Consider the following 25,999-nt stretch of genomic DNA (forward strand, 5'->3'; position numbering starts at 1 on the left):
AATGGGTCCTTAGGGAATGATGGCAAAGCCAATGATAATGAATGTACTTAATTAAAAAAAAACAAACCCTTTACCTTCTGTCTTGGAATTGACATTAAGTATTGGTTCTAAGGTAGAAGGGCAGTAAGGGATAGGCAGTTGGAGTTAAGTGACTTGACTTGCCCAGAGTCACATAGCTAGGAAGTATCTGAGGTCACATTTGAACCCAGGACCTTCTGTTTCCAGGCCTGGTCCTCTCCCCTGAACCAGCTGGTGGCTCCCACTGCTCTTATACCTTGAAATGGAGTATCAATTTTAAGTCAGAAGGTATGGGTTATTAAAAACAAGAGACATAACTGAGTTTTTAATAACCTCAAGAAATCCATGCTTGTTAAAGCTGACCTGGAAGATTCAAGGACACCTCGACCTGGGTGTAAATTGAATACCAAATACAGTTCTTCCTTGTTCATGCCACTAGTAATGCCTTAGAAATAAATTATTATCTTAAGCCTCAAAATTCTTCCATTTTGATTGTTTCTTGGAGCAAAAGCAATTTTTTTCTTGAAATGTAAAACGACTTTAAAAATAATTTTAACATGTGGCAAGTGGGAATTAGCCAGTCTCCCGTACAGCTTTGATTCATCCACCAGCCTTAAGTCCTGGAAATTTAATTGGAAAAGAGCTTTCACATTTTTTTTTTATAGTATGTGCAGTTGTCTGACATAAATTGAAAAGGATTTGTCTATAGACTGTTATTCTGTTGTTGTTGTTTTTTTTGTCACTTCTAATACTGAATTATGTTTTGGGTTAATGCTGAGCTACCAAATAGGTATTTCACCAGACACTAAAACTGGTCCCTTGGGAGAAGGGAGCAGGAAAGTCAAAGATTATAAACCAGAATACTTTAAAGACTCAAGGATATGAGTCTCTTTTTGCTTGATAAGTCCTTAGAAATAATTTTGTTATGATGTAGTTATTATTATTATCATCATATTGTTTATTATTACAATTTTATTATGAAAATGACATTAAAGTAAATTCATAAAGCTGCTAGGTGGCTCAATGGATTGAGAGCCAGGCCTGGAAGTGGGAGGTTCTGGGTTCAAATTTGACTTCAGACACTTCTTAAATGTGTCACCTTGGGCAAGTCATTTGATCCCCATTTCCTAGCCCTCACCAACTCTTCTGCCTTGGAACAAATACTTAGTACCAATTCTAAAACAGAAGATAAGAGTTTTAAAAAATTCAGTAAATTCACTATCTTTGGCTTTGCCACCATTCTCTAAGGACCCATTTGATTTACAGCTGAAACTTCCTGTATATGTTGCCTCTGCCTAACAGAAGGAAAGCTTTGAGAGCAAGGACTGGTTTGCTTTTGAACTTATATTCCCAGTGCTATGCACACAGTAAGTATTCCATTTTCATTCATTCTTTAATTCATACTTACATATATACATTCTTTCTTCCACTTAAAACACGTTATACATTTATCATTCATAGCCCTCCCCCAGCTCAATTTAGTACTGATCTAAAAATAGTTAATAAGCAGGTAAAGTTCTTCCTTTCCTTCCTTCCAATGCTGCCCCCTACACGAAGCCTTTCCTGATCCTGCAAGATGCTAGCAGCACCCTCCAAGTTACTACAGATTTTCATTTTGTATCTGCTTCCATGTATACATAATTTCCCCTGGGCATATTACAAGCTTCTTGAGGTCAGGGGCTGTTGCATTATGGCTGACACATGGTAGCTGCTTGATAGATGAAATCTCAGAAATACCAGATCAGGAGTATCTTTTCTTTCTTCCTTCCTTCTCTCCTTCTCTTGATATGTTAAAATATGTAAGCTTTCTCTCTCTTATTTTCTTTCTTACTAAAAGTGTGTGTGTGTGTGTGTGTGTGTGTGCAGGGATTAATACATCAAACTTTTTCTCAAAGAGAGTACCCTACCTCCACACAACCTTCCCAACCCTCTGTGTTTCTCCCAAATAATTTTGTCATTGACGATAAGAAATTGGCAAGGGGGCAGCTGGGTAGCTCAGTGGATTGAGAGCCAGGCCTAGAGATGGGAGGTCCTAGGTTCAAATCTGGCCTCAGATACTTCCCAACTGTGTGACCCTGGGCAAGTCACTTGACCCCCATTGCCTAGCCCTTACCACTCTTCTGCCTTGGAGCCAATACACAGTATTGACTCCAAGATGGAAGGTAAGGGTTTTAAAAAGAAAGAAAGAAATTGGCAAGAAAAAAAAATCAGGAAAGTATATAATGTTCACAGGAGCCAGAATAGCATTTTCACTTGAAATCGACCCAAGAATAAATTGTACAGTTTATATAAACATATGTAAGCCATTGGAAAAAAAAATTGCAGTTATGTTAATGGTGGACCTCCTACAATTTCATACCACTTGTTGTGGCCCTCCCTAGACTCTGGGCTAAGAAATACACTGCCAGATGAGGGATCAGAGTTTCTTTTCTTCTGCAAGTAGGGAATCTATTCATTCCAGTGATGTTGAAACTAACTTCTGGGAACCCTGTAGCCAATTCCACTGCCGCCCATCTGTCTCCAAACCCATTTGCCATATGCTCTGAAGCTGGAGAAGTCGACAGCACTGCACAGTGAAGAGAGGCTTGACCCAGGAGTTGGAGAGGGGTTTCTAATCCAGTCTCTGACTCGTAGGTGTTACTTTAGTAAATGACTTCAATTTCTTCTGTCTCTATTCCCTCCTCCTTACAACAGGAAGTGTGAGCTGGAAGAGGGTCTCTAAGAATACCGGACATTCTTGGCTCAGAGACTTTGGGATCTGCTCCTGCTATAGAACCTTACCCTACACTAACGCTTGTCACTCAAATGATTCTCTTCATCTTCCCATGTTTGGGGGTGGGGGTCAATAAACTGATATTCCTGCCAGTTGATCCCACTTCGTCTCCACCTGTCTTGGGCCCCCAGGAATTAAAGGAGCCAGAAGAGGTGACAGGTGTTAGTGGCAGGTGATTTGGCTCAAGGAAGATGGCACTGAAGGGTGACAACAGAAGGTTATGCTAGACGCCCTTGGGATCTGTAAGTGAATTCTAAGTCACCCATGCTGGGACTGGTAAATAGAGATGTGAATTTGGTTTCTGGCCCGTCTACAAATCCCCAGAAGCCTTAGTTGTGCCATTTAGATTATAATACCTGATCGTTTCATAGAGCTAGAATGTTTTCAAAGCTCATTTAACTCTCACAACGGTGTAATGTATGTAGAAGGTATTAAAGATATTAAATCTATCACCACTTTACAGATGAGGAAATTGAGTCACAGAGACTTTAAGTAACTTGTCTGTGGTCATACATATATATACATGTGGGTAGAGAAATGAAAACCCAGGTCTCTCTTGCTGCAGGGTCTGACAGACTCAGGAAAGATTGTATCTATTGATGATAACAGCTAGCATTTATGTGACTCTTTAAGGTTTATAAGGAGGCAACGAGGTGGCACAGTAGACAGCGTAGGGTCTACGGTCAGGGAGATTCATCTTGCCCAGTTCATCGTTCTACCTCAGACACACTTACCAGCTGTGCGATTCTGGACAAGACACTCAATCCTGTTTGCCTCAGTTTCTTTTCTGTACAATGAGCTGGAGAAGGAAATGGCCAACCACTCTAGAATCTTTGCCAAGAAAACCCCAAAGGAGATCACAAAGAGTAAAACGCAACTGAAACAAATGAATGAAGACAATACTATGTTGGTGGTGACAAAAATAAAAAGGTTTACAAAGAGCTTTTCTGATATTATGTCTGTCATTTGATCCTCACAACAACCGTGGGAGGTAGGTGCTATTATTATCCCCATTGCACAGATGAGGAAACTGAGGCAGACAAAGAGTGAGTGACTTGCTCAGGATTATGCAGTGTTTGAGGCTGGATTTGAACTAAAATCTTCCCAAGTACAAGACAAGCTCTATATCCAACATACAACCTACTTGTCCTACCTTCCATTATTCTGTTGTACAAATCTGGAATTTGGAGATGGAGGAGCTTAGGTGCTTGCCATCCATGTGATTAGTAATATTAAGGGATTGGACTAGATGCCTTTTAAGGTACCTTCCATCTTTATAATCTCACCTTCAATTCAGTTCAAGACACTTTTATTAGGGGGCAGCTGGGTGGCTCAGTGGATTGAAACTCAGGATTCAAATTTGGCCTCAGACACTTCCTGGCTGCATGACCCTGGACAAGTCACTTAACCCCTGTTGCCTAGCCCTTACACAGTATTGACTCCAAGACAGAAGGTAAGGGTTTAAAAAAAATTAAAAATTAAAAAAAAATTTAAAAACACATTTATTAGACATTTACAGTCCAGACATTACTGTGTTAGGCCTTGAAAGTAGTTCCTGAATTCATTTCCATTTTGCTAGACACAAGGTGAGCTTATATATTTGTGTGCAGAATAGTTTGTAGGAAGGGGAGATGATTGAAAATTAGGGGGATCAAGAAAGGCTTCTTGTAGGAGGTGGCAACTAAGCTAATCTTCCTTCAGGGAATGCTCCTGTTCTTGAAAGTAGAGGTGAGAGGGAGTGAATTCTGGGACTGGGGGAGGAGGGCTGACTTGGAGGAGGCAGGCTGTGCAAAGACAGAGATAGGAACAGTTAAAAGGCCAGTTTAACAGCAAAACTGGAGTGTGTGATGAGAATGATATGAAATCAGTCTGGAAAGTTTTGTGGAGACAGATTGTATAGACCCATAAATACCAGAGTGAGGAGTTTGCATTTTATACTAGAGGTGTTAAGGGTAAAATTAGGTGGGGGTGTAGACATTCCTGGTTGCTAGAATTCTAAAGACTAAGCAGGGTGGAGTAAATCTAAAATTCACAGAGGGAACAGGGAGAGAGAACATGGAAGACTTTTGAACAGGAGAGTAACATGGTTGGTGGGGAGATAGGAGGGTAGAGTTGTTCAAATCTGGCCTCAGACATGTCCTAGCTGTGTGATCCTGGGCAAGTCACTGCCTAACCCTTACTGCTCTTCAGCTTTGAAACCAATACACAGTATTGATTCTAAGACAAAAGGTAAGGTTTAAAAAAAAAAAAGGTATTTTAGGGATATTAAGCATGAGCTAGGTGAAGTGACCCAGGGTAAGTCACTTAAACCTGTTTGCCTCAATTTCCTTATCTGCAAAATGAGCTAGAAAAGGAAATGGCAAACCACTGCAGTATCTTTGCCAAAGAAATCTCAAATGGAACCATGAAGAGTTGGATGTGATTGAAAACAACTGAACAAGGAAGTGAAGGGAGTCAATTGTTGGTCCTGAGACTCAGGAAAAAGGAATGCTGGCTCAGGTATTCACTAGCTGTGTAACCCTGGGCAAGTCACTTAACCTCTGTCTATCTCAGTTTCCTCATCTAAAAAATGAAGATAATTATAGCGCTTACCTTCCAGGTTTGTAAGGATCCAGTGAGATAACATAAATTTTATTGTTAACCTCAAAGTACTTTAAATAAAAACTATTATTATGCTATTATATTAATTTGATTAATCAAGGATATATTGGAGAGTAGAATAACTAGATTCAGGAAAATTAATTAGGAGGCATGGTAGAATATGGTGAGGATTATGAAGAGATAAGATAGAAGGTAAAGGTTTAGTAAAAAAGAAAAAGATGGAACAGTAACTTTCAAACGTTTCCCCTCTCCCCATTCTTGGTATATTCTTGTGTTCAAATAGATTTTCATGGAACGCATGCCATCCTTGGAAGGCAACAGGAGCACTGGTTCTGTGATCAGTGGACCCGGCTTGGAATCTTCTTATTTGTACTACCTGTACAATCTGGTTGCTTAATCTCCATGAGCCCGAGTTTCCTTATCTTAAGTATGAGAGGATCTAGATCTGGGATCCTCTGACTCATGTTTGTCTCAGCTTTTAAAAAGCCAGAAGGTGACCTTAAATATCTCCTGTGTTGCACTGAACTTGCTTGCCTCTCAGGGCCCCTTCCTCATTTCTACTCCATTCCTTCAGGGCTCCAGTAATTCCCTCACAGGCTGAGTCAGCACTCAACTAGCTGCCAGTTAGCCAGAAAGCCTAGGGGAAAGAGTTGTAAGCTCAGACACTTTTAATATCCATAAGCCTCTGGCGTCCTGGGAGAAGCTTGCTAAAATTTCTTTTGAAGTTCATTAAAAAATAATAATCAAATGGAGCTGACGGAGACTTCAGACCCTTCATGACACAGTGTCATTTTCCCAGACAGGTCAATACCAAAAGTCTTTTGTGTGTCCCTAGCAGGAACTTAGGTTCCGAAGAGCAGTCAAATCAAGAATGGCATTTGTTTGTGGAGCCCCAATCCATTTTAATTACACCAGAGAGGAAAAAGCATCACTGGCTACCTATGGTGATTTTTTTGGAAGTTGAGCACCCTTTGGATCACAGTGTGGGCCACATAGTATGACAATGTCTTGGTAATAGTTTTCATCTCTCTTCTCTAGAAAAATCAGAGGCTCATGTGATCAGAGTTAAAGGGGACAATGGAGGTCATCCAATACCACCCCTTTGGTATTGGACAGATAAGGAAACTGAGGCTGAGTGAAATGAAATGATTTAGCCAGTTCTCTCCATGACTTCCTAAACCATGCTATGCTGCCTTTAAAAATCTGACTTAGTGGACTGTTGTGTTTATAAGCGAGGGAACATACTCTTTTTAAACAGTTAACTTTTGGATTCTGTAAGAAGGGAAATAAGTAACCTCTATTCCTCCAATTCATAGACTCTTTCTCGTTAAGAGCTCTACACCCATATGACATAAGCATCAAATATAATGTCTTCTGTTTGGTTTCGAAAATAATTCATAAGGGGCAGCTAGATGGCTCAGTAGACAGAGCCAGACCTAGAGATGGGAGGTCCTGGTTTCAAATCTGACCTCAGATATTTCCTAGTTATGTGACCCTGGGCAAGTCACTTAACCCCAAATAGACTAGTCCTTGTCACAATTCTGCCTTGGAACTTTATATTGATTCTAAGACATAAGGTGTGGGTTCAAATAAAAAAGGGGGACTTTGTTCTTCACACTCCATTTCCTAACTCTGGAACATTTTCATTGACTTTCCCCCCATGTCTGGAACTCTCTCCCTCCTCATCTCCACCCACATCCCCCAGCTTTGTCTGATCCTTAAGTCTCAGCCAAAGTTCCACCTTCTATAAGAAATCTTTCCCAGTCTTCCTTAATTGTAGTGCTTTCAGAGACAGCTAGGTGGCTCAGTGAATTCAGAGCCAGGCCTGGAGAGAGGATATCCTGAGTTCAAATTTGACCTCAGATACTTCCCAGAAAGTCATTTAACCCCAGCCTAGCCCTTATCAAACTTCTGTCTGGGAATAGATACTTTGTGTGGATTCTAAGATGGAAGGTAAGGGTTAAAAAAATAGAATGAAAATGCGAGACTATTCAGTTGTATTTTTAAACTAACTCAAAGAAAAGGAGTTTCAAATGGTCAGAGATCAGAATTCAGTCTATTATGCAACATCAAGCCATCCAGAGAAGACAAAGAGAATCAAAGGAGGAAAGGGAGCAAGGTGTGGCAATGATCCTTGAATTGCTCCCAAGGGCTCTGCCACTGTGATCACTTCCTTGACTAGATTGGGCTAGAAGAAGAACTTGAGTACAAATGGAGAAAGTAATAACCAGGATGAAAATATCTTGGATCACAGAAAATATAATTTTCAAGATTTTACCCAGATTTAAAAATGCCTCTAAGGCTGGTTTGTACAGGTGCTGATGGCAAAGAAATTAAATATGTTTTGCTTTCTTTTATTTATTTTCCTTTATTTTTACTAACTGATCCATCAAAGTAACTCTGGAATTATGAGAATCTTCCATTACTGTGGAATACCAACCATCTTTAAAAACACTAAGCAGCAGGAATAGGTGGGGAGGATAGGAGTCATTCAGGGTTGGCAAGCTGAGATTGGTAGAAGACGAAGAGGAAGAGGACAGAGGATGTGAGGGTAGGAGAGATTATGCCATTAAAATGCCTAGTTTTTAGTACATGTATAACCCAGTGGAATTGCTTGTCAACTCTGGAAGGGCGGATAGAAGAAGCGAGGGAGACATCATGAATCATTTAACTTTGGAAAACATGGGTAAATTTGTTATTAGAATAAAATAAAGAGAAAATTAACAATAAGTAAATTTAATTTAATTTAAAAATACCTATCTTTAATAGATAAGTGAAGTGAGAAAAAAGGTTATGGGTGACATAATAGAGAGGAATCAAGGGACAAAGAGGTTATGAAAAGGTCCAAGTACAGATATGGAAGAAATGAAGTGCTAGGAATTATGGAAGGAAATTCTGAGGTATGATGAAGCTTAATATGTGACCCACCTCCAGCAGGTGGCTAAAACACAACAGAAATGATGGTGAAAGTATCCAAAAGAGTCAAACTGTGAAGATGGGGTGTTGGGAGGGCAGTGCCAATACTGACGTGTGGATGATGGCAAGGGAAGCAATTGAAAGAAAACCAGATGATATAGTAAGGAAAGCATCTCTAAGAAATGGCGAGATAATACGAGTAAGGAAATGGAGAAGATGGTATGAGTTTTAAAAACAGGAGTTTTTGAGGATCATTAATGGCAGGGCAAAGGTCTAAGGGTAACAGCTAATATGCCAATTCCATCCTAGACTTGGTAAGACTGAGAAGAGAGATGGAATATTAGAAAGAGCTACCCAGGAGGTGTAAGTGTTGCAGAAGAGTTGGCTTTAAGTTCATTTAAGAAGAGATAAAGGTGGTTTTTTGGTTTTGTTTTCTTTTTTAAACAGTGAAATCACAGGACTGAAAAATAACAGTATTCACCTTCAATTAAAAACAAGGCCACAGTGGAAAGAGTGAACAGGGTAGGATAGAGACTGAAAGAACCTTGGGATGACTCCTTGAACCTTGGGGTGAATAGGGATAAGGTAAGAGGGAGTATAACAGGACATAGCTTGTTTCAAGAGATGTGCCCTTCTAGAAGAAAAGGATTAGGAAATTGGACTATTTGGTGGAGAAGTTCATTAGATATTATAATTATAACAATAAGGATGATTTAGATTTAGATAGTCCTTTAAGGCTTGCAAAGCGAACATTAGTTCATTTGAGTTTCTAGAGAATCTCCATTTTAGAAATGAGCAGAACCAGAACATTGTACACAGAAAGTAAAATATTGTGGAAAAATCCAATGTAATGGACTTTGCTACTGGTAGCAATGCAACAAGTCAGGGAAAGGGGAGCAGCTGGGTAGCCCAGTCCATTGAGAGCCAGGCCTAGAGACGGGAGGTTCTAGGTTCAAATCTGACCTCAGATACTTCCCAGCTGCGTGACCCTGGGCAAGTCACTTAACCCCCATTGCCTAGCCCTTGCCACTCTTCTGCCTCAGAGCCAATACACAGTATTTGCTCCAAGATGGAAGGTAAGGGTTTAAAAAAAAAACAAACAAAAAAACAAGTCAGGGAAAGAATGCTATCCAAGTGAGAGAACTATGGGAGTAGAAATGCAAAAAAAGAACATGTGATATCACATGTATATATGGGTATATATGGGGATGTGATTTGGGGTTAGGCTTTAAAAAATCACTCTATAGCAAAAATGAATAATACAGAAATTAAAAATATAAGAATAATATAGAAATGAATAATATAGAAAATATAGAAAAGTGACAACATTTGTACAACCTAGTGGAATAGCTTGTTGGCTCTGGAGGGGAAGGAAAAAGGGGAGGGAGAACGTGAATCATAGAAAAATGGAAAAATATTTTTAAATTTGTAAAAAAAATTAAATCCCCATTTTATAACTGAGCTTTTGAGTGAGTAATTAAATGATTTGTTCAATTTAGAAAGTATTTGAGGAAGGATAAGAACCCAGACACTGGGGAAGACACATAGTGGACAGTCAGTGACGGGTCATAGAGAAATGAGTAGTTCTACTTGGAATACCAATATTCCAGGACATGTGCTATCAGTCTGGGACATTCCACTGTTATCTGACTGCAGTGGCCCTACCAGGGGGAGAATGGTGGAACTAGATGCAACTTTCCATAATCTAGGTCCTATCACGATCCTGAATTATCTGCCCATAACAATCAAGAATTCCAGCCAGGACAAGTATTGGGTGGTCATTTTGGTAGCAAAAGACATGCACCTCTGGGCTACAGAGGTGAGTAATACTACAGGTATAAATAACTGGGGACCTCTGCTGTAAAAATAACAACTGTGAAGTCTACTTGTAGAACCATAATAAGACGTAATAGCCAGCTTCCACAGCTATGAAAACACTCCATCTACATATCTTGGAAGTCAAAGGTGCATACTCAAGTTGGCCCAGCTGTAATTAGATCCGTTTATTTTTGTCCAGGATTCGGATTCCCACCAAAATGTTGGAACCAATCGGAATCCTCCTGGGCTTCTCCTGGCCACCGAATTTGAAAGGCTCAAGGCAAAAATGTGCACAGGTGGAATAATACCCCCAGAAGGGATCTGGGTTCCCCAAGCCTCTGGTCAGGAGGAATTCCTTTTTCAGAGGCTGACTTGTGTTTTCTGGAAGTCCCTTTCAGCTCCTGTTCAGGGACTTGAACTGGTCCACCTGGGTAAAAAGATGTACTTAAGGAGCTCTGAGGATGAGTGTGTGAAGCTGGCATCTTTGGCGTCTCCCTCGAAGATCATCTGATGTCAATTAAGCGTTATCTGCCACACGACTCCTTCACCTACACGGTATCCTTTTGTGGCTGGGGATAACGCCAGGGACTAGTTTGTGCATTTTTAAAAATGGGGTTCACGAGATCATCCTTATGTCTGTTTGATTTGCAAATGTCCACATCCCATGAACATCAGCTGAAGTAAAAGGGGATGGTTAGCCTCTAGGACGCAGGAGCTGCAGGTCGTGCGGAAGAGAGAATAGACTTGTTCTCCTTAACTGTAAGGAGCAGAGCCAGGAGCGATGGGTGGAAGTTGCCAAAAGTCATATTTAGGCTCAATGTCAGGAAAATCATCTTAATATTTAGGGCTGTCCCAAAGCGGAATGAATGGGCAGCCTTAAGTGTTCCTAGATTCACATTCATTTTATCGTACAACCCTGGGGGAGGGTAGATGCTATTTACAGATGAGGAAATTGAGGCAGACAGCGGTTAAGTGACTTGCCCGGCATCATAAAGCTGAGTACATTTCTGAGGCCTGTGAGTGGCTGTTTCTTCCCTTATAAGCTTTCCCCCCAATTTTAAATGGCTGCTTCTGATCTGTTGCATGCTCAAAAACCAGACAATCTAGTATATTAGAAATGTGTGTAAACCGAGAACTAGAGAACCCTTTAAGCTCTTGCCCAGAGCTTATGAGTAACATCCAGGAATTTTGTGACATCCATTTCTCCTCAAATACTGTTATTGTTGTTCAATTGTTTTAGTTGGTTTTGACTCTTTCTGACCCCATTTGGTGTTTTCTTGGCAAAGATACAGAGTGGTCTGTCATTTTCTTCTCCAGCTCATTTTATAGAGGAAACTGTGGCAAATAGGGTTAAAAGACTTCCCAGAGTCACACAGCTAGTGTCTGAGGTCAGATTTGAACTTGTCTTCTTGACAGCTGGCCCAGTACTCTATCCACAGTACCACCTCTCATATCTTAAATTATCTCACTGTAAAATGCTTTTCCTTTTCTTTTAAACCCTTATCTTCCATCTTAGAATAGATACTGTGTATTGGTTCTAAGAAAAGCTATAAGGTCTAGGCAATGGGGGTTAAGTGACTTGCCCAGGGCCACACAGCTAGGAAAGGTCTGAGACAGGATTTGAACCCAGGACCTCCTGTCTCTAGGCCTGGCTCTTAATCCACTGAGCAACCCAGCTGCCCCCTGTAAAATGCTTTTTTTAATCTTAAAATACTATGTAGCTGTTAGACTTTATTAACTATCTCCCTACTGTTCCCTTCTTTCCCCTTTTGAGATTTTATCTTAGAGAGCTGAATTCTGAACAGGTTATTATATTTTGCATTCAATTTCCTTTAGATTTAGAAGTACTTTACTCTGGATTAGGTATTGGATTTTCTTCAGGAAGGAGCCCACCCCACTATCTACCAACCACCCCCCAGTTATTTACTGGACTTTGGGCATTGCCCATTTCCATTATTTTAAATGTTTCGTATTTTGTAACTAGAATATTTGATAACTATTAACCAACTTTCCCAAAGATCTAGTTTATCAAGCAAAAGAGTTTGAATAGAATACAACCTAGTAAGGAAGGATAGCTTCAGATAATCTCCCTCAGTCTACCACCCACCTGGTATTTTTCTCAGACAACCAGCTCTTTCGAAGCCAGAAATATCACTGAGTTTGCATTCCTACAGTGAGAATTCTAAGGACCAGATTTACCCAACTGAGATGAAGCAAAGGGCCGAAAAATGACCTAACCTGACAAGGTAATATCAAACCACTTCATCAAATCACTCAATTTTCTGTCTTGACTTAACTATTGATTAAGTAGCAACTACTGCACAAAGAGTGTGTTCAAGATTGGGGATGGATCTCCAGAAAACCAACTAGAGATCACTGGAGCTGCCTAGCTGCAGAACTAGCTAATTTGTCAGTGTTTGGGAAACTCTAAATCCCTCTAAAAGAAACGAAATACATTTACATAGGATCCTTGGAGGGTTTCAGGCATTAAATATCAGTTACTTATTTTATTCAGGGCTAATTGGATCAAATTTGCAAAGAAAAACAAATGAGAATGAAGTTAAAACAGGAGACAAAGCCCTTGACAGTTATCTCCCCCCCTCCCCAAGGTATTATTTGGGTAGCTTCTTTTTTAAAAAAAACCCTTATTTTCTGTCCTAAAATCAATATAGTAAGTTTTGGTTCCAAGGCAGAACAGTGAAAGCTACACAATTAAGGATAAGTGACTTGCCAAGGGTCTCAAAGTGTAGGAAATAGAATTCGAACCCAGATCTCTGGTCTCTGAACCTGACACTCAATTGGCTGAGCCACCTTCTTGCCCCTAACCTAAGCCTTAAAGTACTTGAAGGAGGGTCGACAAAGAAAAAGAATATTTTCTTCTAGCTGTTACTTTAACACTGTGCAGTCAGGCAAAGTTTCTAAAAGAGGCTCAGGTTGGTTAATGACTTCAATTAAAAACAGAATGGTAAACAAAATGAGATACCTAAAAGCCGAAACTCTGGATTAAGATTGTCCCTTTAAGAAGTGGCTGTTTACTTATTCTAATGAGTTTAAATTCCTGCTTTCTTTTAAAGCAAAGAAACTACTGGTTACAGATCTGTATACAGAAGCTCTCAGACTTCGCCAGAGGCATAGCTGACTGATCAAACAGTTTAAAAAAACAGAAAACAAAACAACAACAAGCAACTTTCTCCACTCACCTCCTTTTTCTTTCAATGCTTGTAGACCTCAATGGCATTTCAAGCTCCCAGGACCATTAAAAAAATTTTTTTTTTCTAAAACCCTTACCTTCTGTCTTAGAATCAATATTATATATTGGTTCCAAGGCAGAAGAGTGGTAAGGGCTAGGCAATGGGGGTCAAGTGACTTGCCCAGGGTCACAGAGCTGGGAAGTGTCTGAGGTCACATTTGAACCCAGTACCTCCCATCTCTGGGTTTGACTCTCAATCCACTGAGCCACCCAGCTGTCCCCTCACCAGGGCCATTTTTAAAAGAACCTCAAAAGAGGTTCCTCGCCCTCAGATCCAATGCCCAGCGCTTTATGTAATCAGAAGGATGACAGGGGAGGTGAGGAAAAGGGGAGAGTGGGATAGAGAGGAAAGAGAAGAAGAGAGGAAAGACTCTGTGGGTGGCGATGCAGGAATAAAACTTCAGTTTGAAATGTGAGTAAGAACATATAGCGTAGTGGACAGACTTATCGAATTTGGAGTCAGGAAAACCTGACTACAGTACTTGGGTGAGTCATTTAACCTCTCCGTCTGTTTCTTTATTTCTAAGATGGGGATAACAACAGGACTTAGGGGAAGATCAAATGAGCGAATATATAAAATGTTTCTAAACTGCATAGTTCTGTATAAGTATTAATTATTGTTGTTAGTAGCAGCAGTAACACTAATATTAATAGTAGGAAAGCAGCTAGACAGAAGTGGAAGAACATTTAGGATTTATTCATTGAGATGTTTTAGACCTTTTGGGATGATGTGATGACAGAATTAATAGAAACTGGCTAGACCACCCTTTCATTTGTTACAAACCTTCCAAAATAATAAGGCAGCAAGGTGGTACAGTGGTTAGAATGCCAAACCTGGAGCCAAGCAACCCAGAGTTCAAATTCAGCTTCAGATACTTCTTAGCTGAGTGACCCTGGGCAAGTTATTTAACCCTGTTTGCCTCAGTTCCCTCATCTGGAAAATGAGCTGGAGAGAGAAGCCAACCACTTTAGGGTCTTTGCCAAGAAAACCCAAAATGGGGTCGTGGAGAGTTGGATAAGAGTGGAATGACTGAACAACCCAACAAAGTGGTAGAAGTAGCAGTAGAATTGAATAGAAAACAGAGAGGATACTTCGAATCTACTTGGTCTCCTTTATTTAGTTCACCAGCATAAACAGGAGTGACAGAAGAAAACCACCCAAATCTAGAAGTGAATTAGGTGGAACACTTACCAGGAACATGTGATTATGACCATAAAGGCATCAGTTATTGTTCCTTAAATAGACTTCCCAAATGCTACATTTTGATTTCCTTTAATTTCTTAGACTTAAGGATTTAGAGCTGAAGGGACTTTTAAAAGATCAGAAAATGAAACTCCTTCCTTCATTTTTTTTCAGAAGGGAACGCTATCAGAAGAGAGTCTAACCTATTTTCTTTTCCCAAGAAGAGGTTCTGCAGTTAGAATCATGGAGAGTTTCTTAGCCAAAAATAGAAAAAGACTTTTACTGAAGAACAGTCTCATAGCACCAGTTTTCAAAATGGGTGCCACATAAATGAGTGTGTCTTCAAATAAATGGGTACTCTTTTCAAGGAGTTACAGGCAAGAAAGATGTTAAATGAAGGTAGTTAAGACGAACCCCCATTATGTACAGTTTTGTCTATCATAGTTTTATTATTTCCAAATTGCTCTCTTTCCTTGCAAAAGCTAGATTACAAAATACCATGTAATAGACTTTTGAGCAATACATAATCCTCACTGATGTTTTTATAAATATGATCTAGATGTCATACCTATTGAGATTCTAGGAGAATGGTGGCAGGGATGAAGAAATCGAAGGCTAATTTTGAAAAGAGGAGCCCATTTGCCATCCAGCTATAGTGGCAAATTAATGTTGGAAACACTTTTGAAAGACACTTCTTTTGTATATGATCCTGAAAATGAATACCCCAAGAGTCAAAAGTCACCATTTATTTTTAGACATTCCCTTGGATTCCTTCTGAGGTGGAGGGGGCAAGGAATTTCTCTTGATGCAAGAATGAATACAAAGAAAAATGGTACTTGGTTAAGTGTTTCAGATCTTAAGTGTATATGCATTTTAATGCTAAAATTCAGTAGGAAGTAATAGTGATTGTAAACTTGAAGGTAGAATGAGTAAAAAATACAAGCTTTATTTTGATGAGTAAATAATACCAATATATTTTATAATGTTTGTTAGCTTACTAGAAAGTAATGCATTGTATAAAAGTTGCAGTCACTGGAACAAGATTTTTGTTTTTCTATTATTCAATCTTTGCTGATACTACCGTTAGGAAGGAAGAAACCAGAAATACTGTTCTGAATCCTAATCAGCAAAATAGGAAGTGTAATGATGTTTTGGCAGTTCCTCGAATGTAGTTAAAACACGTGTTCACAATAAACTAAATCTACCTGACTACACAAAAAGGATACACTTAATGATCTAGCAGTTCTTTCCCCTCTGTTGATAGTTCTAATGTCATACCTCCAATGGCCAAGCAGCTCCCTTAGAGGGAGAGAAGTTTGACCCATAGACTCAAAAAGTAAGGAAACTTGGGCATGTCAAAGAGTTGATGTGCAAAAAAGAAAAAGGCAAGAAAGATACAAGAATAAGAAAGATGAACTTCTATGATCATAATACTATAATGCATTAGAAAGATGTATTTTCTGATGAAATAACATCCCTTTTCCAACTTGAAGACTTGAAGAAAAAACATATCTGATAAACAAGGATATTTAAAAATACAAATAGGAATATATGTAGCACTACCTAGAAACAAGTGCACCTTCATATATCCTCCTAATAAGCTCACATTTCCCCTCCATTCTTATATCTTTCTATATTTTAAGCACTGGAAAAACACAAATACTAAATCTCAACATTTTCCTACCATATGGTTGCTTACTGTTTCAGGTGGGGGCAAGGAGCACAGAGGAGGAAGGAGGAATCTGCCATTTTTAAGGGAAGAGAAAATTTGCTTTTCCTCAGTTCAGGAACATAATTGACAATAAATCCACTATGTGAGTTTAATACAAGTTAAATAATTATTGAACACTTACTCAGTCCCTAATATCATGCAAGTCCTCTTCTCCATTTCCATTTCCATCACTAGTTTCTTGCATTAGAAAAATCCCTCCATTTATTGAAACCACCAACAAGCAAAGAAGAAAGAAAGAAAGAAAGAAAGAGAGAAAGAAAGAGAGAAAGAAAGAAAGAAAGAAAGAAAGAAAGAAAGAAAGAAAGAAAGAAAGAAAGAAAGAAAGAAAGAAAGAAAGAAAGAAAGAAAGAAAGAAAGAAAGAAAGAAAGAAAGAAAGAAAGAAAGAAAGAAAGAAAGGAAGGAAGGAAGGAAGGAAGGAAGGAAGGAAGGAAGGAAGAAGTTCCAAAGAAAGTTTGGAACTAGTCATTTAGCCACTTCTTAATGGCATCAAGGACCAACTAATTGGATCAATAGGTTAAAAGTATTGACTCCCTGGAGGTTTGTATTCCAAAATCTATCGTAATTCTCTACACCCAAAGGACACTCAGCAAGCATTGCTGACTGAGTTCTTTGTTGGTTTCACTTACCTATGTTACCTGATTTTAGGCATCTGCAATCTAAATTGACTTGGTCAGTTTTATGAAGGTCACCTGGTTGGTCATCCAAAAGTTCACCAGAAAGAAAGAAAGAAAAAAAAACCCAGCCAGCTGTAAAACTTAAGCTTCTCACATGAGAAGGTTGAACAACATGATCTCTAAGTTCTCTTCCAATTTTCAATTTATGACCCTAAGAATATCTGGCAGAGAAGACATTTATGGAAAAAGAACCTAGAAAATGACACATTAGATTTGATACTAGGGAAAAAAAGGCAGCAATTATGCAAAAGTTTATAATAAAATGGAGCTTTAAAATAGCTAGGTGGCACAATGGGTGGAGTATGGAATTTGGGATTCCAGAAGACAAGTTCAAATCTTGACTCAGAAACATACTAGCTGTAATACCTTGGGCAAGTCATTTAACCACTTTCTGCTTCAGTTTTCTAATCTGAAAAATGGAGGCAATAGTCTCTTACCCACGGGTTTGTGTGTGTGTGTGTGTGTGTTTGTTTGTTTTGTAAATTCATATAAGATAATTGGCAAACTTTAAAGCTCTACGTAAATGCTATTTATTATTATTCTTTTTCTCCTAAATTAAGAAGAAGCTACTGGAACAGGGGAAAAGCTCCCAAAATGAAGAGCAGGAGAATGAAAGAAGTGACTTGTATTTTTGTTGTGCTTTAAGATTTGCAAAGTGCTTTGCTAGAGATGAAGTCCCTCTGTGTTCTTCTAATGTGCCCTGTTTGTAAAACATTCTGCCACCACTCCCTAGTCACTCACTCATTTATAAAACAGAGCAGTCTGTTCTTGACTAACATGAATTAGATAAGTTCTCATTGGAGGTCTCATAGCTCATTATATGCCCAATTTGCATACATGCCTGGAGAGACACCAAGCAGTGACCAGTTTTGTCCACTGAGCAACTGCCTAGGCAAACAGGAATCAAATCGGAAATCTGGATGGGCACCGTATATGTTCTCAGTAAGTTCTCAGTATAGCTGGTTAATTTGGTTTGGTAACCATACAGTGCTGGAGGCCAAGGGCAGAGGTTTTGTTCAGGAGCCGTGGAGAGCATCTCTCACCTCATCCTGCAATCTTGCAAAAGTGTGACATTGGTCATGGTAGGGGGGGGGGGGAGCAATCTGAGCAGGCAAGTACAAGTGGATCCATACAAATCTATCATCAATAATGGGGAAATAGCTCAAAATTCACTTTACTGACAATGTCCTGCAATAGATGGCAAAACACCACTGTCATAACATAAAAGACTGAACTGTACTTACTATACTACCTTGGACCACATCCAAGGAGGTTAATTACTTGTGGGACAAAATAACACATGGAGTTATAAAATGGTTTCACCTCTAAGGCCAATGTGACTATATTATCTGGACTATAGATGAGAAAACTTTGCAAGCCAAGAAAAAAGATGGTTCACAGTACTCTGCGTTTGTTGATGAGTGCACATCACTGGGGTGCTTCCTTGTCAGCAGTTTCAGATCTCCATGTGACACAGCAGGTTAAAATTTGTTCAACCTCAGTGTGAGATAGAATAACTAGTACCTGACATACTTAGAAGCAGAGTGAAGGGCAAGCCATAGTCTTGGGACTCTTGCTCAAAGGATTCAACTAGGCATGGTACCTCATTCTACCTGGGTCTGTGCAATCACTCACTCAAAAGCTTTGGCCCAAAGTGGTAGGGTTTTTGTTGTTGTAAGCATCCATCTACCTAGTAAAACAGAAACTTTCTTGAAGAGCAAAGAATGTTTTATGGGTAGATCCTTGGCAAGGCTGAAAATAGCTTATTTTATGTTCTCAGATCCCTGGACTCTGATCCCATTGTATGAATCAGTAGTAGCCAGAAGGACAAGTGTATAGTGATATGCTTCACCGAAGGTAGCCATTGGACAGAATACCCTGCAGCCTAGACCAAATATAAAGAGGAAAAGAAATCAAACTGCTCTTTTAAAAAAAATATGGCTGAATTGTCCACTTTGGGGCAGGGAGAAAAGGTTGTCAGCATGTTAATAGCCTTCAGATTGTCAACACCATCACTTTTTTTTTTAATTGCAGAATATTTGGGAGCTGTCCCATGTTGACATGCTAATTAGGATCTGTTTTTCAAGAGCTCAAGCCAGAATATGGGACAGGGTTCACCTGTACAACTTTCACTACATTTCTTGGCGGAGTGAAATTAAGAGTTTGGAAGCATTGCAGCAGCCCATCAATGATTAGACTGTTACACTCAGTACACAAAGATCTCTTTTGCTATTATAACACTACTCAGAATTTTCTAGATTTGCAAAACAGTTTACAAACATTTTACTAGTTGCTAGTGGCAGCAACACTACCTTGGGACCTAAAGTCAGTGGTTTCCTCCTCATTTTGCAATCTAGGCAACAAGATGTGAAGGGACTTACTTTGTGCCATGACACAAATTGCTATTGGTCCTCTAATATAGCCTCTGAGCTGCCTCCTTGAAAGGACATTTTAGACAGAAGAGGATGGGAAGAGAAAGAATGAAAAGAATATGGGAAAGATACCTGGCCTTGGAATAAAGAGATGGTTGCCTTGACTTTCAAACAGGGTGTTCACCTACTTGAGTTTATTTCCCTTTCTAGTCTTCTATTGTCTGCTCAAAAAGGTGCACCTGTCATTGTTCTTTTAAATGCACAAATATTTCTACTCTCAGATTTAAACACATTTCTTTTAAAAACTCTCATAGATATAGATTAGACCTCTTTGTTTAAAGACATGATTCAATTTAAGTTTACCTGATTATAATACTTCTAAAATAGACTGACACAAAATCTAAATAATTTGCATCTAAAAATTAATTATCCCATTTTGCTATTCTAAGTGGACCTACCATTTCTTATACATTGATCTTTTTCATCCCCATATTAAAGGGCACTTTATTTCAAATGAATACAAAAATAGAAATTTTAAATTATATTTTCTCAGAAACAACGGAAACATAAGCATAGGGATACTATAAAGTTTTCAGACAAAAATATTCAAACATTAAAGAGTTCTGAAAAATATCTTGGTCAGAAAACTGACTAGCTGAAGAGTAAAATTAGAATTGGTATTAGAAAGGTATTCTTGTATTAGGAGAAAGAGGATTTTGTCTGTCTCCACAAATCTTATATGTGAGGCAAAGTGGATTTATATAGTATTGGCTTTAAAGAAAGGAGAAAAAGTCATTTATAATCCTTAAAATATCCAAATCTACGATAAATCTCAAAGCAATCCATCAAATAAAAAAAAAACAAACAAACCAACAAAACGGCTCTGATTTTTCAACACTGACCCATTATAGGAAGAGAGAATATTCACCCTCTTGCCTATATTTTGCAGATTTGATATAATAAACTGTTTCAAAACATCTTTATCGGTAGAAGGGCAAACCTAGCCAGGAAGTTTATAACTCTTCTCCCCCTCCCTCCCAAATGTACACTACACAAACACACACACAAAAGCAACACCCTATGCCAATGACATCAACAACAGGTCGGAACCTGACTCTTGGAACACGAGTTACTTGATTTTAAGATTGTGCAATTAGAATCTTCTGAGGCATGCTTCTTGTTCCAAGGGAGCTTATTGTTAGTAGTCACGAAAGCAGGTTCTCCCATGCTTGGTTCGGAGAGAAAAGTGAACCCTTTCCCGGTTTAGCACACATATTTGGGTCGTCTGTCAACTCCTCACCTCATTCTCAAGTGGAGAAAGTGCAGAAAACCTGGTTTTCAGCTGGAAAGTTATTCCCACAAATGATCTGCACTTGAACCCGTATTAAAGATTCCCGTCCTCAGTTTGTTTGGAGGACTCCATGGACTAACTCATCATTTTTACATCTAATTCTCCAAGCAAGCTCCGAGGAACCTATTCAGGATCCCAGAATTGTCTCCCCTCCCCAAAGTTTAACAAAGTATTTTCAGAAGCCTGGAAGGAATCTGAGGTGACATTGGAGTGGGAACTAAGTAAAAGAGGAGGGGTGGTAGTGAGGAAGCCAAACTGGGGAGAAGGGAGCGTCCCAGCTCCAAGTCTAGATCCTGCAGACCCACACACCTAGTCCGGCAGGGAGGGGTCAAGCGCCAGCTGACAGCCACCAGAGTGGGAAAGGGAGAGTGAGAGTGAGAGAAGCTAAAAGACAGGTAAAGAGGCAGAGAGAAGGAAGAACAACAGAATTGGAAAGGTGAGATAGGACTAAATCCTGCAGTTTTGTCAGGTGACGGAAGGCAGGGGAACAAAGTGTCAAGAGTGTCAATGGGACGAAGGTGAGGGAGGGATCTGGAGATTTTCTTTTTACCTAGAGGTTTTTGTGTGTGTATGGGTGGGGGGAGGCTTTGGAGAGAGGAGGGAAGAATTTAGTCCCACTCCCCAGAAACCCCACCCCGCACTAGGGACAAAACAGGCTACAGAAGAGAGCACTGAAATGTGAGCGAGTGAGCAAGAATGGTCTGTCCCTTGAATTTGGAGCATGAGAATTATTGGCCGGACACAACGCCCGTCCAGAAGATTGGACAGGTTACCGCTTTAGCAGCACTCAAACGGCGGGACATATTCCCAGACTGATGTCTCACTCCCTTATATTTTCCTGTCCTGGGAAATAGGAGGGTGGTCTTGCAGTGGTCCGAGGAAAACTGTGTTTGTATGTGGGATGGGGGTGGGGGGTAGGGGTGCAGTGGGGGGCATGGAATCCTGTCCCATTATCCCTGTGGCAGTGTAACCTGCCCCCCCCAGACCAGACTTGGTCAGTGCCAACGCGCCCCCGCCACCAGAACTCTCCCTCGCCCCCTACCCCCCACCCCCAGCCCAGTCCAAGGCTTGGGCCAGGGAGACGAAAGCTGACCGAGAAAGTTTCCTGTGCACACGCAGATTGAGCTCGCGCAGCCAAGTAGGGCGCGCCCGGGAACTGGGACTTCTGGACACCAGGTTTCCATTCTGGACCTCAGTTCCTGGGCCAGGGATCTCCAGCGCGCCTTCCTCCCTGGGCCCGGCAGGACTGTCAGGACAGCCCCGCCAGACTCAGCCTCAACCAGGGTCCTGGCCAGAGCTCACAGCTGATCCTGCAGGAAACGGGGGAGGGAAGGGGGAGAGCCGGCCGGAGGGGACGGAGAGAGCCGAAGGGAGCCAGGCAGTCTACTAGGGCTGAGGCTGGGATTGGGGCGGAGTGTGGAATGGGGATAGGCGATCTGGCGGGGAGACCAGGTGAGGTCCGAGGAAGGAGGTACAGGGGTAGGCGGGAGGGGAAGCCGACACATTTACCTTTTTTTTCCTCCAGCGCCAAGCTCTGAGAGAAGTGTCCGACAAGCAGCACCAGGACAGCGGCTCCTGCAGCCCCGTAGAGCCCCATCGCCGTGCTGGATCGACGTCGGTCCCAGTCCGGGTCTCCCAAAATGATCTCACGCACCCACCGACACCTTTGCCCGGCCCCTGAGCCCAGGGAAGACGCCGCGCCGCTCTGGGTCTCCTGCCAGGTGGAGAATCAATCCCCAGGAGGCCGAGGCGTTTGCCTTTTGCTTTTCCTCCCTAGGCGTAGCTCCGCTTGCGCTCGCTCAACCTTGGACTCAGCTTGCCGGTCAGGCTGGCTTAGCAGACCATGCCGGGAAGCGGCTGCCGCTGAGGCTGCTGCTGCTACTGCTGCCGCCCGAACGCCGGGAGTGAGGGGAGGTGGAGAAAGAGGAGGAGGAGGAGTGAGGAGAAGGAGGCGGTACGGCTGCTGCCCCTTAGCCTGTCGGCCTGTCTGCCTGCCTGCCTGCCTGTGTGTGAGTGAGTGCGTGTGTGTGTGTGTGTGTGTGTGTGTGTGTGTGTGTGTGTGTGTGTGTGTGTTCGTGTGTGAGAGGGAGATCCAAGATTAGGAGCGCACTCTGGCCACCAGACCGGGAGGGGAGGGGGGGTGTTTAGGAGCCGGATATGCGGAGCCGGAGGGAGCTGCTGTCAATTCCCAGTTCTAGAGAACACTTGCGGGAGTGTGGGGTCAGTTCTCCCCTCCCCACCTTCTAAGAGGGAGAGGTGAGGGAGAGGCGGAGAAAGGAGCGCTGAGGGTGTTTCCTCACCCCTGACCTATACTGGCCCCCGCCCCTGACACACAGCTGATTCCTGCGCTCTCAGTTTCTTTCCTTCGCCTTTTTTCACTTCCAAACTCTCAGAAAAATAAAAAACTTAAAAAAAAAAAAACTCAAAACTTTCACCAGACTTCAAATTTTACTCTCGGGCTCCCCTGCTAGACAATCACCGATCTAATGACTGGGCGACTTCACTGCAGCCAGGAGAAGGCTACCCTCTTAGTAGGCTACCACTCGGTGGAGACTGGTAGAGCCAAGCAGGGGGCAGTGGGAGGAGCTGGAAAGGCAGAGGTGTGGTCATCTCAAAAAGGAGAATTCGTGATTACTGTCTGCCGAAGAGAAGGCTGGGCTTTTAGATCTGCGGTTGTCTAAGTGTGTGGCTCAGGGTGCTTGAAGAGTTCGGCGAGGGTAAGATGCATTTGCCACAGAGAAGGACAGGGCTCCTTTTCTCTCTCCCTTCTTCTCTTCGCCCCTTGGGGTGAAGGTGAGGTAGAAGTTCAGTTTCAGTGCAATGAGCCCTGGGTTGCTGAAATAAGCGTCCCCACCCCCACCCCATCCCCCCAGCATCATTTACTTTCCAAAAGATAAAACCAAACTAAACTTGTTCAGTGCCTAATACTTCCATCACATCTTCCTCCTTTCCATTTTAGGGTATGTGGCCTGGAAAATTTTTGCTAGACTACCCCAGAGTTCATAAGTTTAAAAATCATATGGTTAGGTAAAAATCGAATGGTGAAGATTAGTGGGAGGGTAGCCCGGTTTAAAACCCCAGGGAAGGAGTAATAAGACCTTGCATTTCAAAAAGCTGGAAACTAAATGTTACTGGGAGAGGGATGTGATTTTCGGGAAATCACAGCAAAGTTTCTCCAAAAGAAACACTGGGGAATAAAAGGTATTGATAAAGAGACTGTGGTGAAATGATAATTAGTCAATTCAATTATTCGCACATATTCTTCCATAATCTCTCTCTCTCTGTGTCTGTCTGTCTGTCTGTATCTTTCTCTCATATATATATATATATATATATATATATATATATATATATATATATATATATATATATGGAAAATGACCAGTTATTTTGTTAAGGAAATAGAAATCCTTCCTGACATCACCATGGAAAGAAAATTAAAGTGTTCCAGACCAATTCCCCTCTCTTTTTAATGCATTGATTTATTATCTGCTAAAGAATTTATACCATATAACTTTTTTTGCCTCCGTTTGCCATGAAGACTCTGCCAGGGTTCCTTCTCTAACCTTCTCCCCTATCCCTCAAAGTTCACAAATAATTCTCAAGTACATATTAACTAATATTTAGCAGAAAAACCATTTTTTCAAGTTCAAAATTAGAAGGGAAAGAAAGAATTAAACAAAAATTAGTTATAGCAACATAAAGCAATGCTTTTTGTTGTTCTATAAGGCATAAAATTTTGCCATTTCTTACCTCATCCCCCTAATCCCCACCTCGCACAGAGAAGCAGGGGTGTATTTGACTTTCAGCAACCTGAATCATCTTTTTTGCACCCATGACGGCAAAGTGCTGGAACCTGGGATCAGTATCACAGCTCAAAAAATGAGATTATAGTAGTGGAGCAGCTATTAATTGTAATTATTTCTCCTTTTTAAAAAGTTTAGCCTGAGGAAAATCCTCTACAATTCCTTTAACTATTACAAGCCTTAGAAAAAGACTTGGGTGAGTGGCAGAGAAAGATGGGCAGTGAGGATGGATGGGAGGGACTTGATTAAAGGCTAATTAAACAGGTGGCAGATAGGTGATTCAGTGTATTGAGAGGGAGACCTAAATAGGGGTCCTGGGTTCAAATATGACCTCAGACATTTCCTAGCTATGTGACTGGGCAAATCCCCCATTGCCTAGCCCTTGCCACTCTTCTGCCTTGGAACCAATATATAGTATTGATTCTAAGATAGAAGGCAAAAAAAATTTTTTTAAAGGCTAATTGACCAATTAGTTAATAGCAAGATTATTTAACAGCAAGATTGCTTCTATGAAACTAATTACAAAAGGAATAAGCTCAATCCTTAAGCTGCCTAATCACAACTAATTTATGAATCAGTGGTATTTTAAAAAATTAGATACTCTCATATTCATACTCTTCTTTACACTTATAAGGCCACCTCTCTAGTCACCAACACTTCTCACCTATACTATAGTAAGAGCCTCCTAATTAGTATCCCAGTCTTCTTTTTTCTCTCAAAACTATCATTCATATGACTGTGAATATAATTAGAGAATTAATTCAGAGCAGCTAGGTGATACAGTAGAGTGCTGGGCATGGAGTCAATATTTATCTTCCTGACTTTAAATTTGGCCTCAGATACTTATTAGCTGTATAACTCTAGGCAAGGGACTTAACCCTGTTTGACTTAAAAAAAAAGAAAGAAAGAAAGAAAGAAAGAAAGAAAGAAAGAAAGAAAGAAAGAAAGAGAAAGAAAGAAAGAAAGAAAGAAAGAAAGAAAGAAAGAAAGAAAGAAAGAAAGAAAGAAAGAAAGAAAGAAAGAAAGAAAGAAAGAAAGAAAGAAAGAAAGAAAAGAAAAGAAAAGAAAGAAAATGAATGAATGACTAAGGGGAAAAAAGAAAAATTGGACATATTCTAGTCAAGTCATCTTATTTTACAGATAAGGAAATTTGGATGAAGTGATTTACTTAGTATCACACAGGCTTGTGGCCTTTGAACCAAGTTCTTTAATTCTAAATCCTATACATCTCTCAGATCATGTCACACCCTTGCTCAAAAACCTTCTCTGATTCCCTATTGTCTCTTTAAAGTTTTCCGCAATCTAGTTCCCACCTACCTTTCAACCTTCTTTTACAGTATTCCTTTTCACTTACTCTAGGTTCTAGCTAGACTGGATGACTAGTCATTGCCCAGCTTAAGATTCTATCTCCCACTTCCATACATCACACAAGCCATGTACCATGCCTATGGTGCCTGGTCATATTTCAGAACCCTAAACTTTAAGACTTAGTCCAAATGTTATT

The 25,999-nt window shown here is 40.6% G+C and overlaps 1 protein-coding gene across 1 annotated transcript in view; it reads right to left on the reverse strand.

The window, feature by feature from the left end:
- EGFR (epidermal growth factor receptor) overlaps positions 1-23,248 on the reverse strand; it is a 250,024-nt gene extending 226,776 nt beyond the window's left edge. Inside the window, exon 1 of the mRNA XM_007500384.3 lies at positions 22,199-23,248. Coding sequence (XP_007500446.2) covers positions 22,199-22,286 — 88 coding nt within the window. The 5' untranslated portion in view covers positions 22,287-23,248. The remainder of the gene's footprint in view (positions 1-22,198) is intronic.
- Between the last annotated feature and the right edge of the window lie 2,751 nt (positions 23,249-25,999).

This window comes from Monodelphis domestica, chromosome 7 (genome assembly GCF_027887165.1).
Source record: "Monodelphis domestica isolate mMonDom1 chromosome 7, mMonDom1.pri, whole genome shotgun sequence".
Classification (NCBI taxonomy): domain Eukaryota; kingdom Metazoa; phylum Chordata; class Mammalia; order Didelphimorphia; family Didelphidae; genus Monodelphis; species Monodelphis domestica.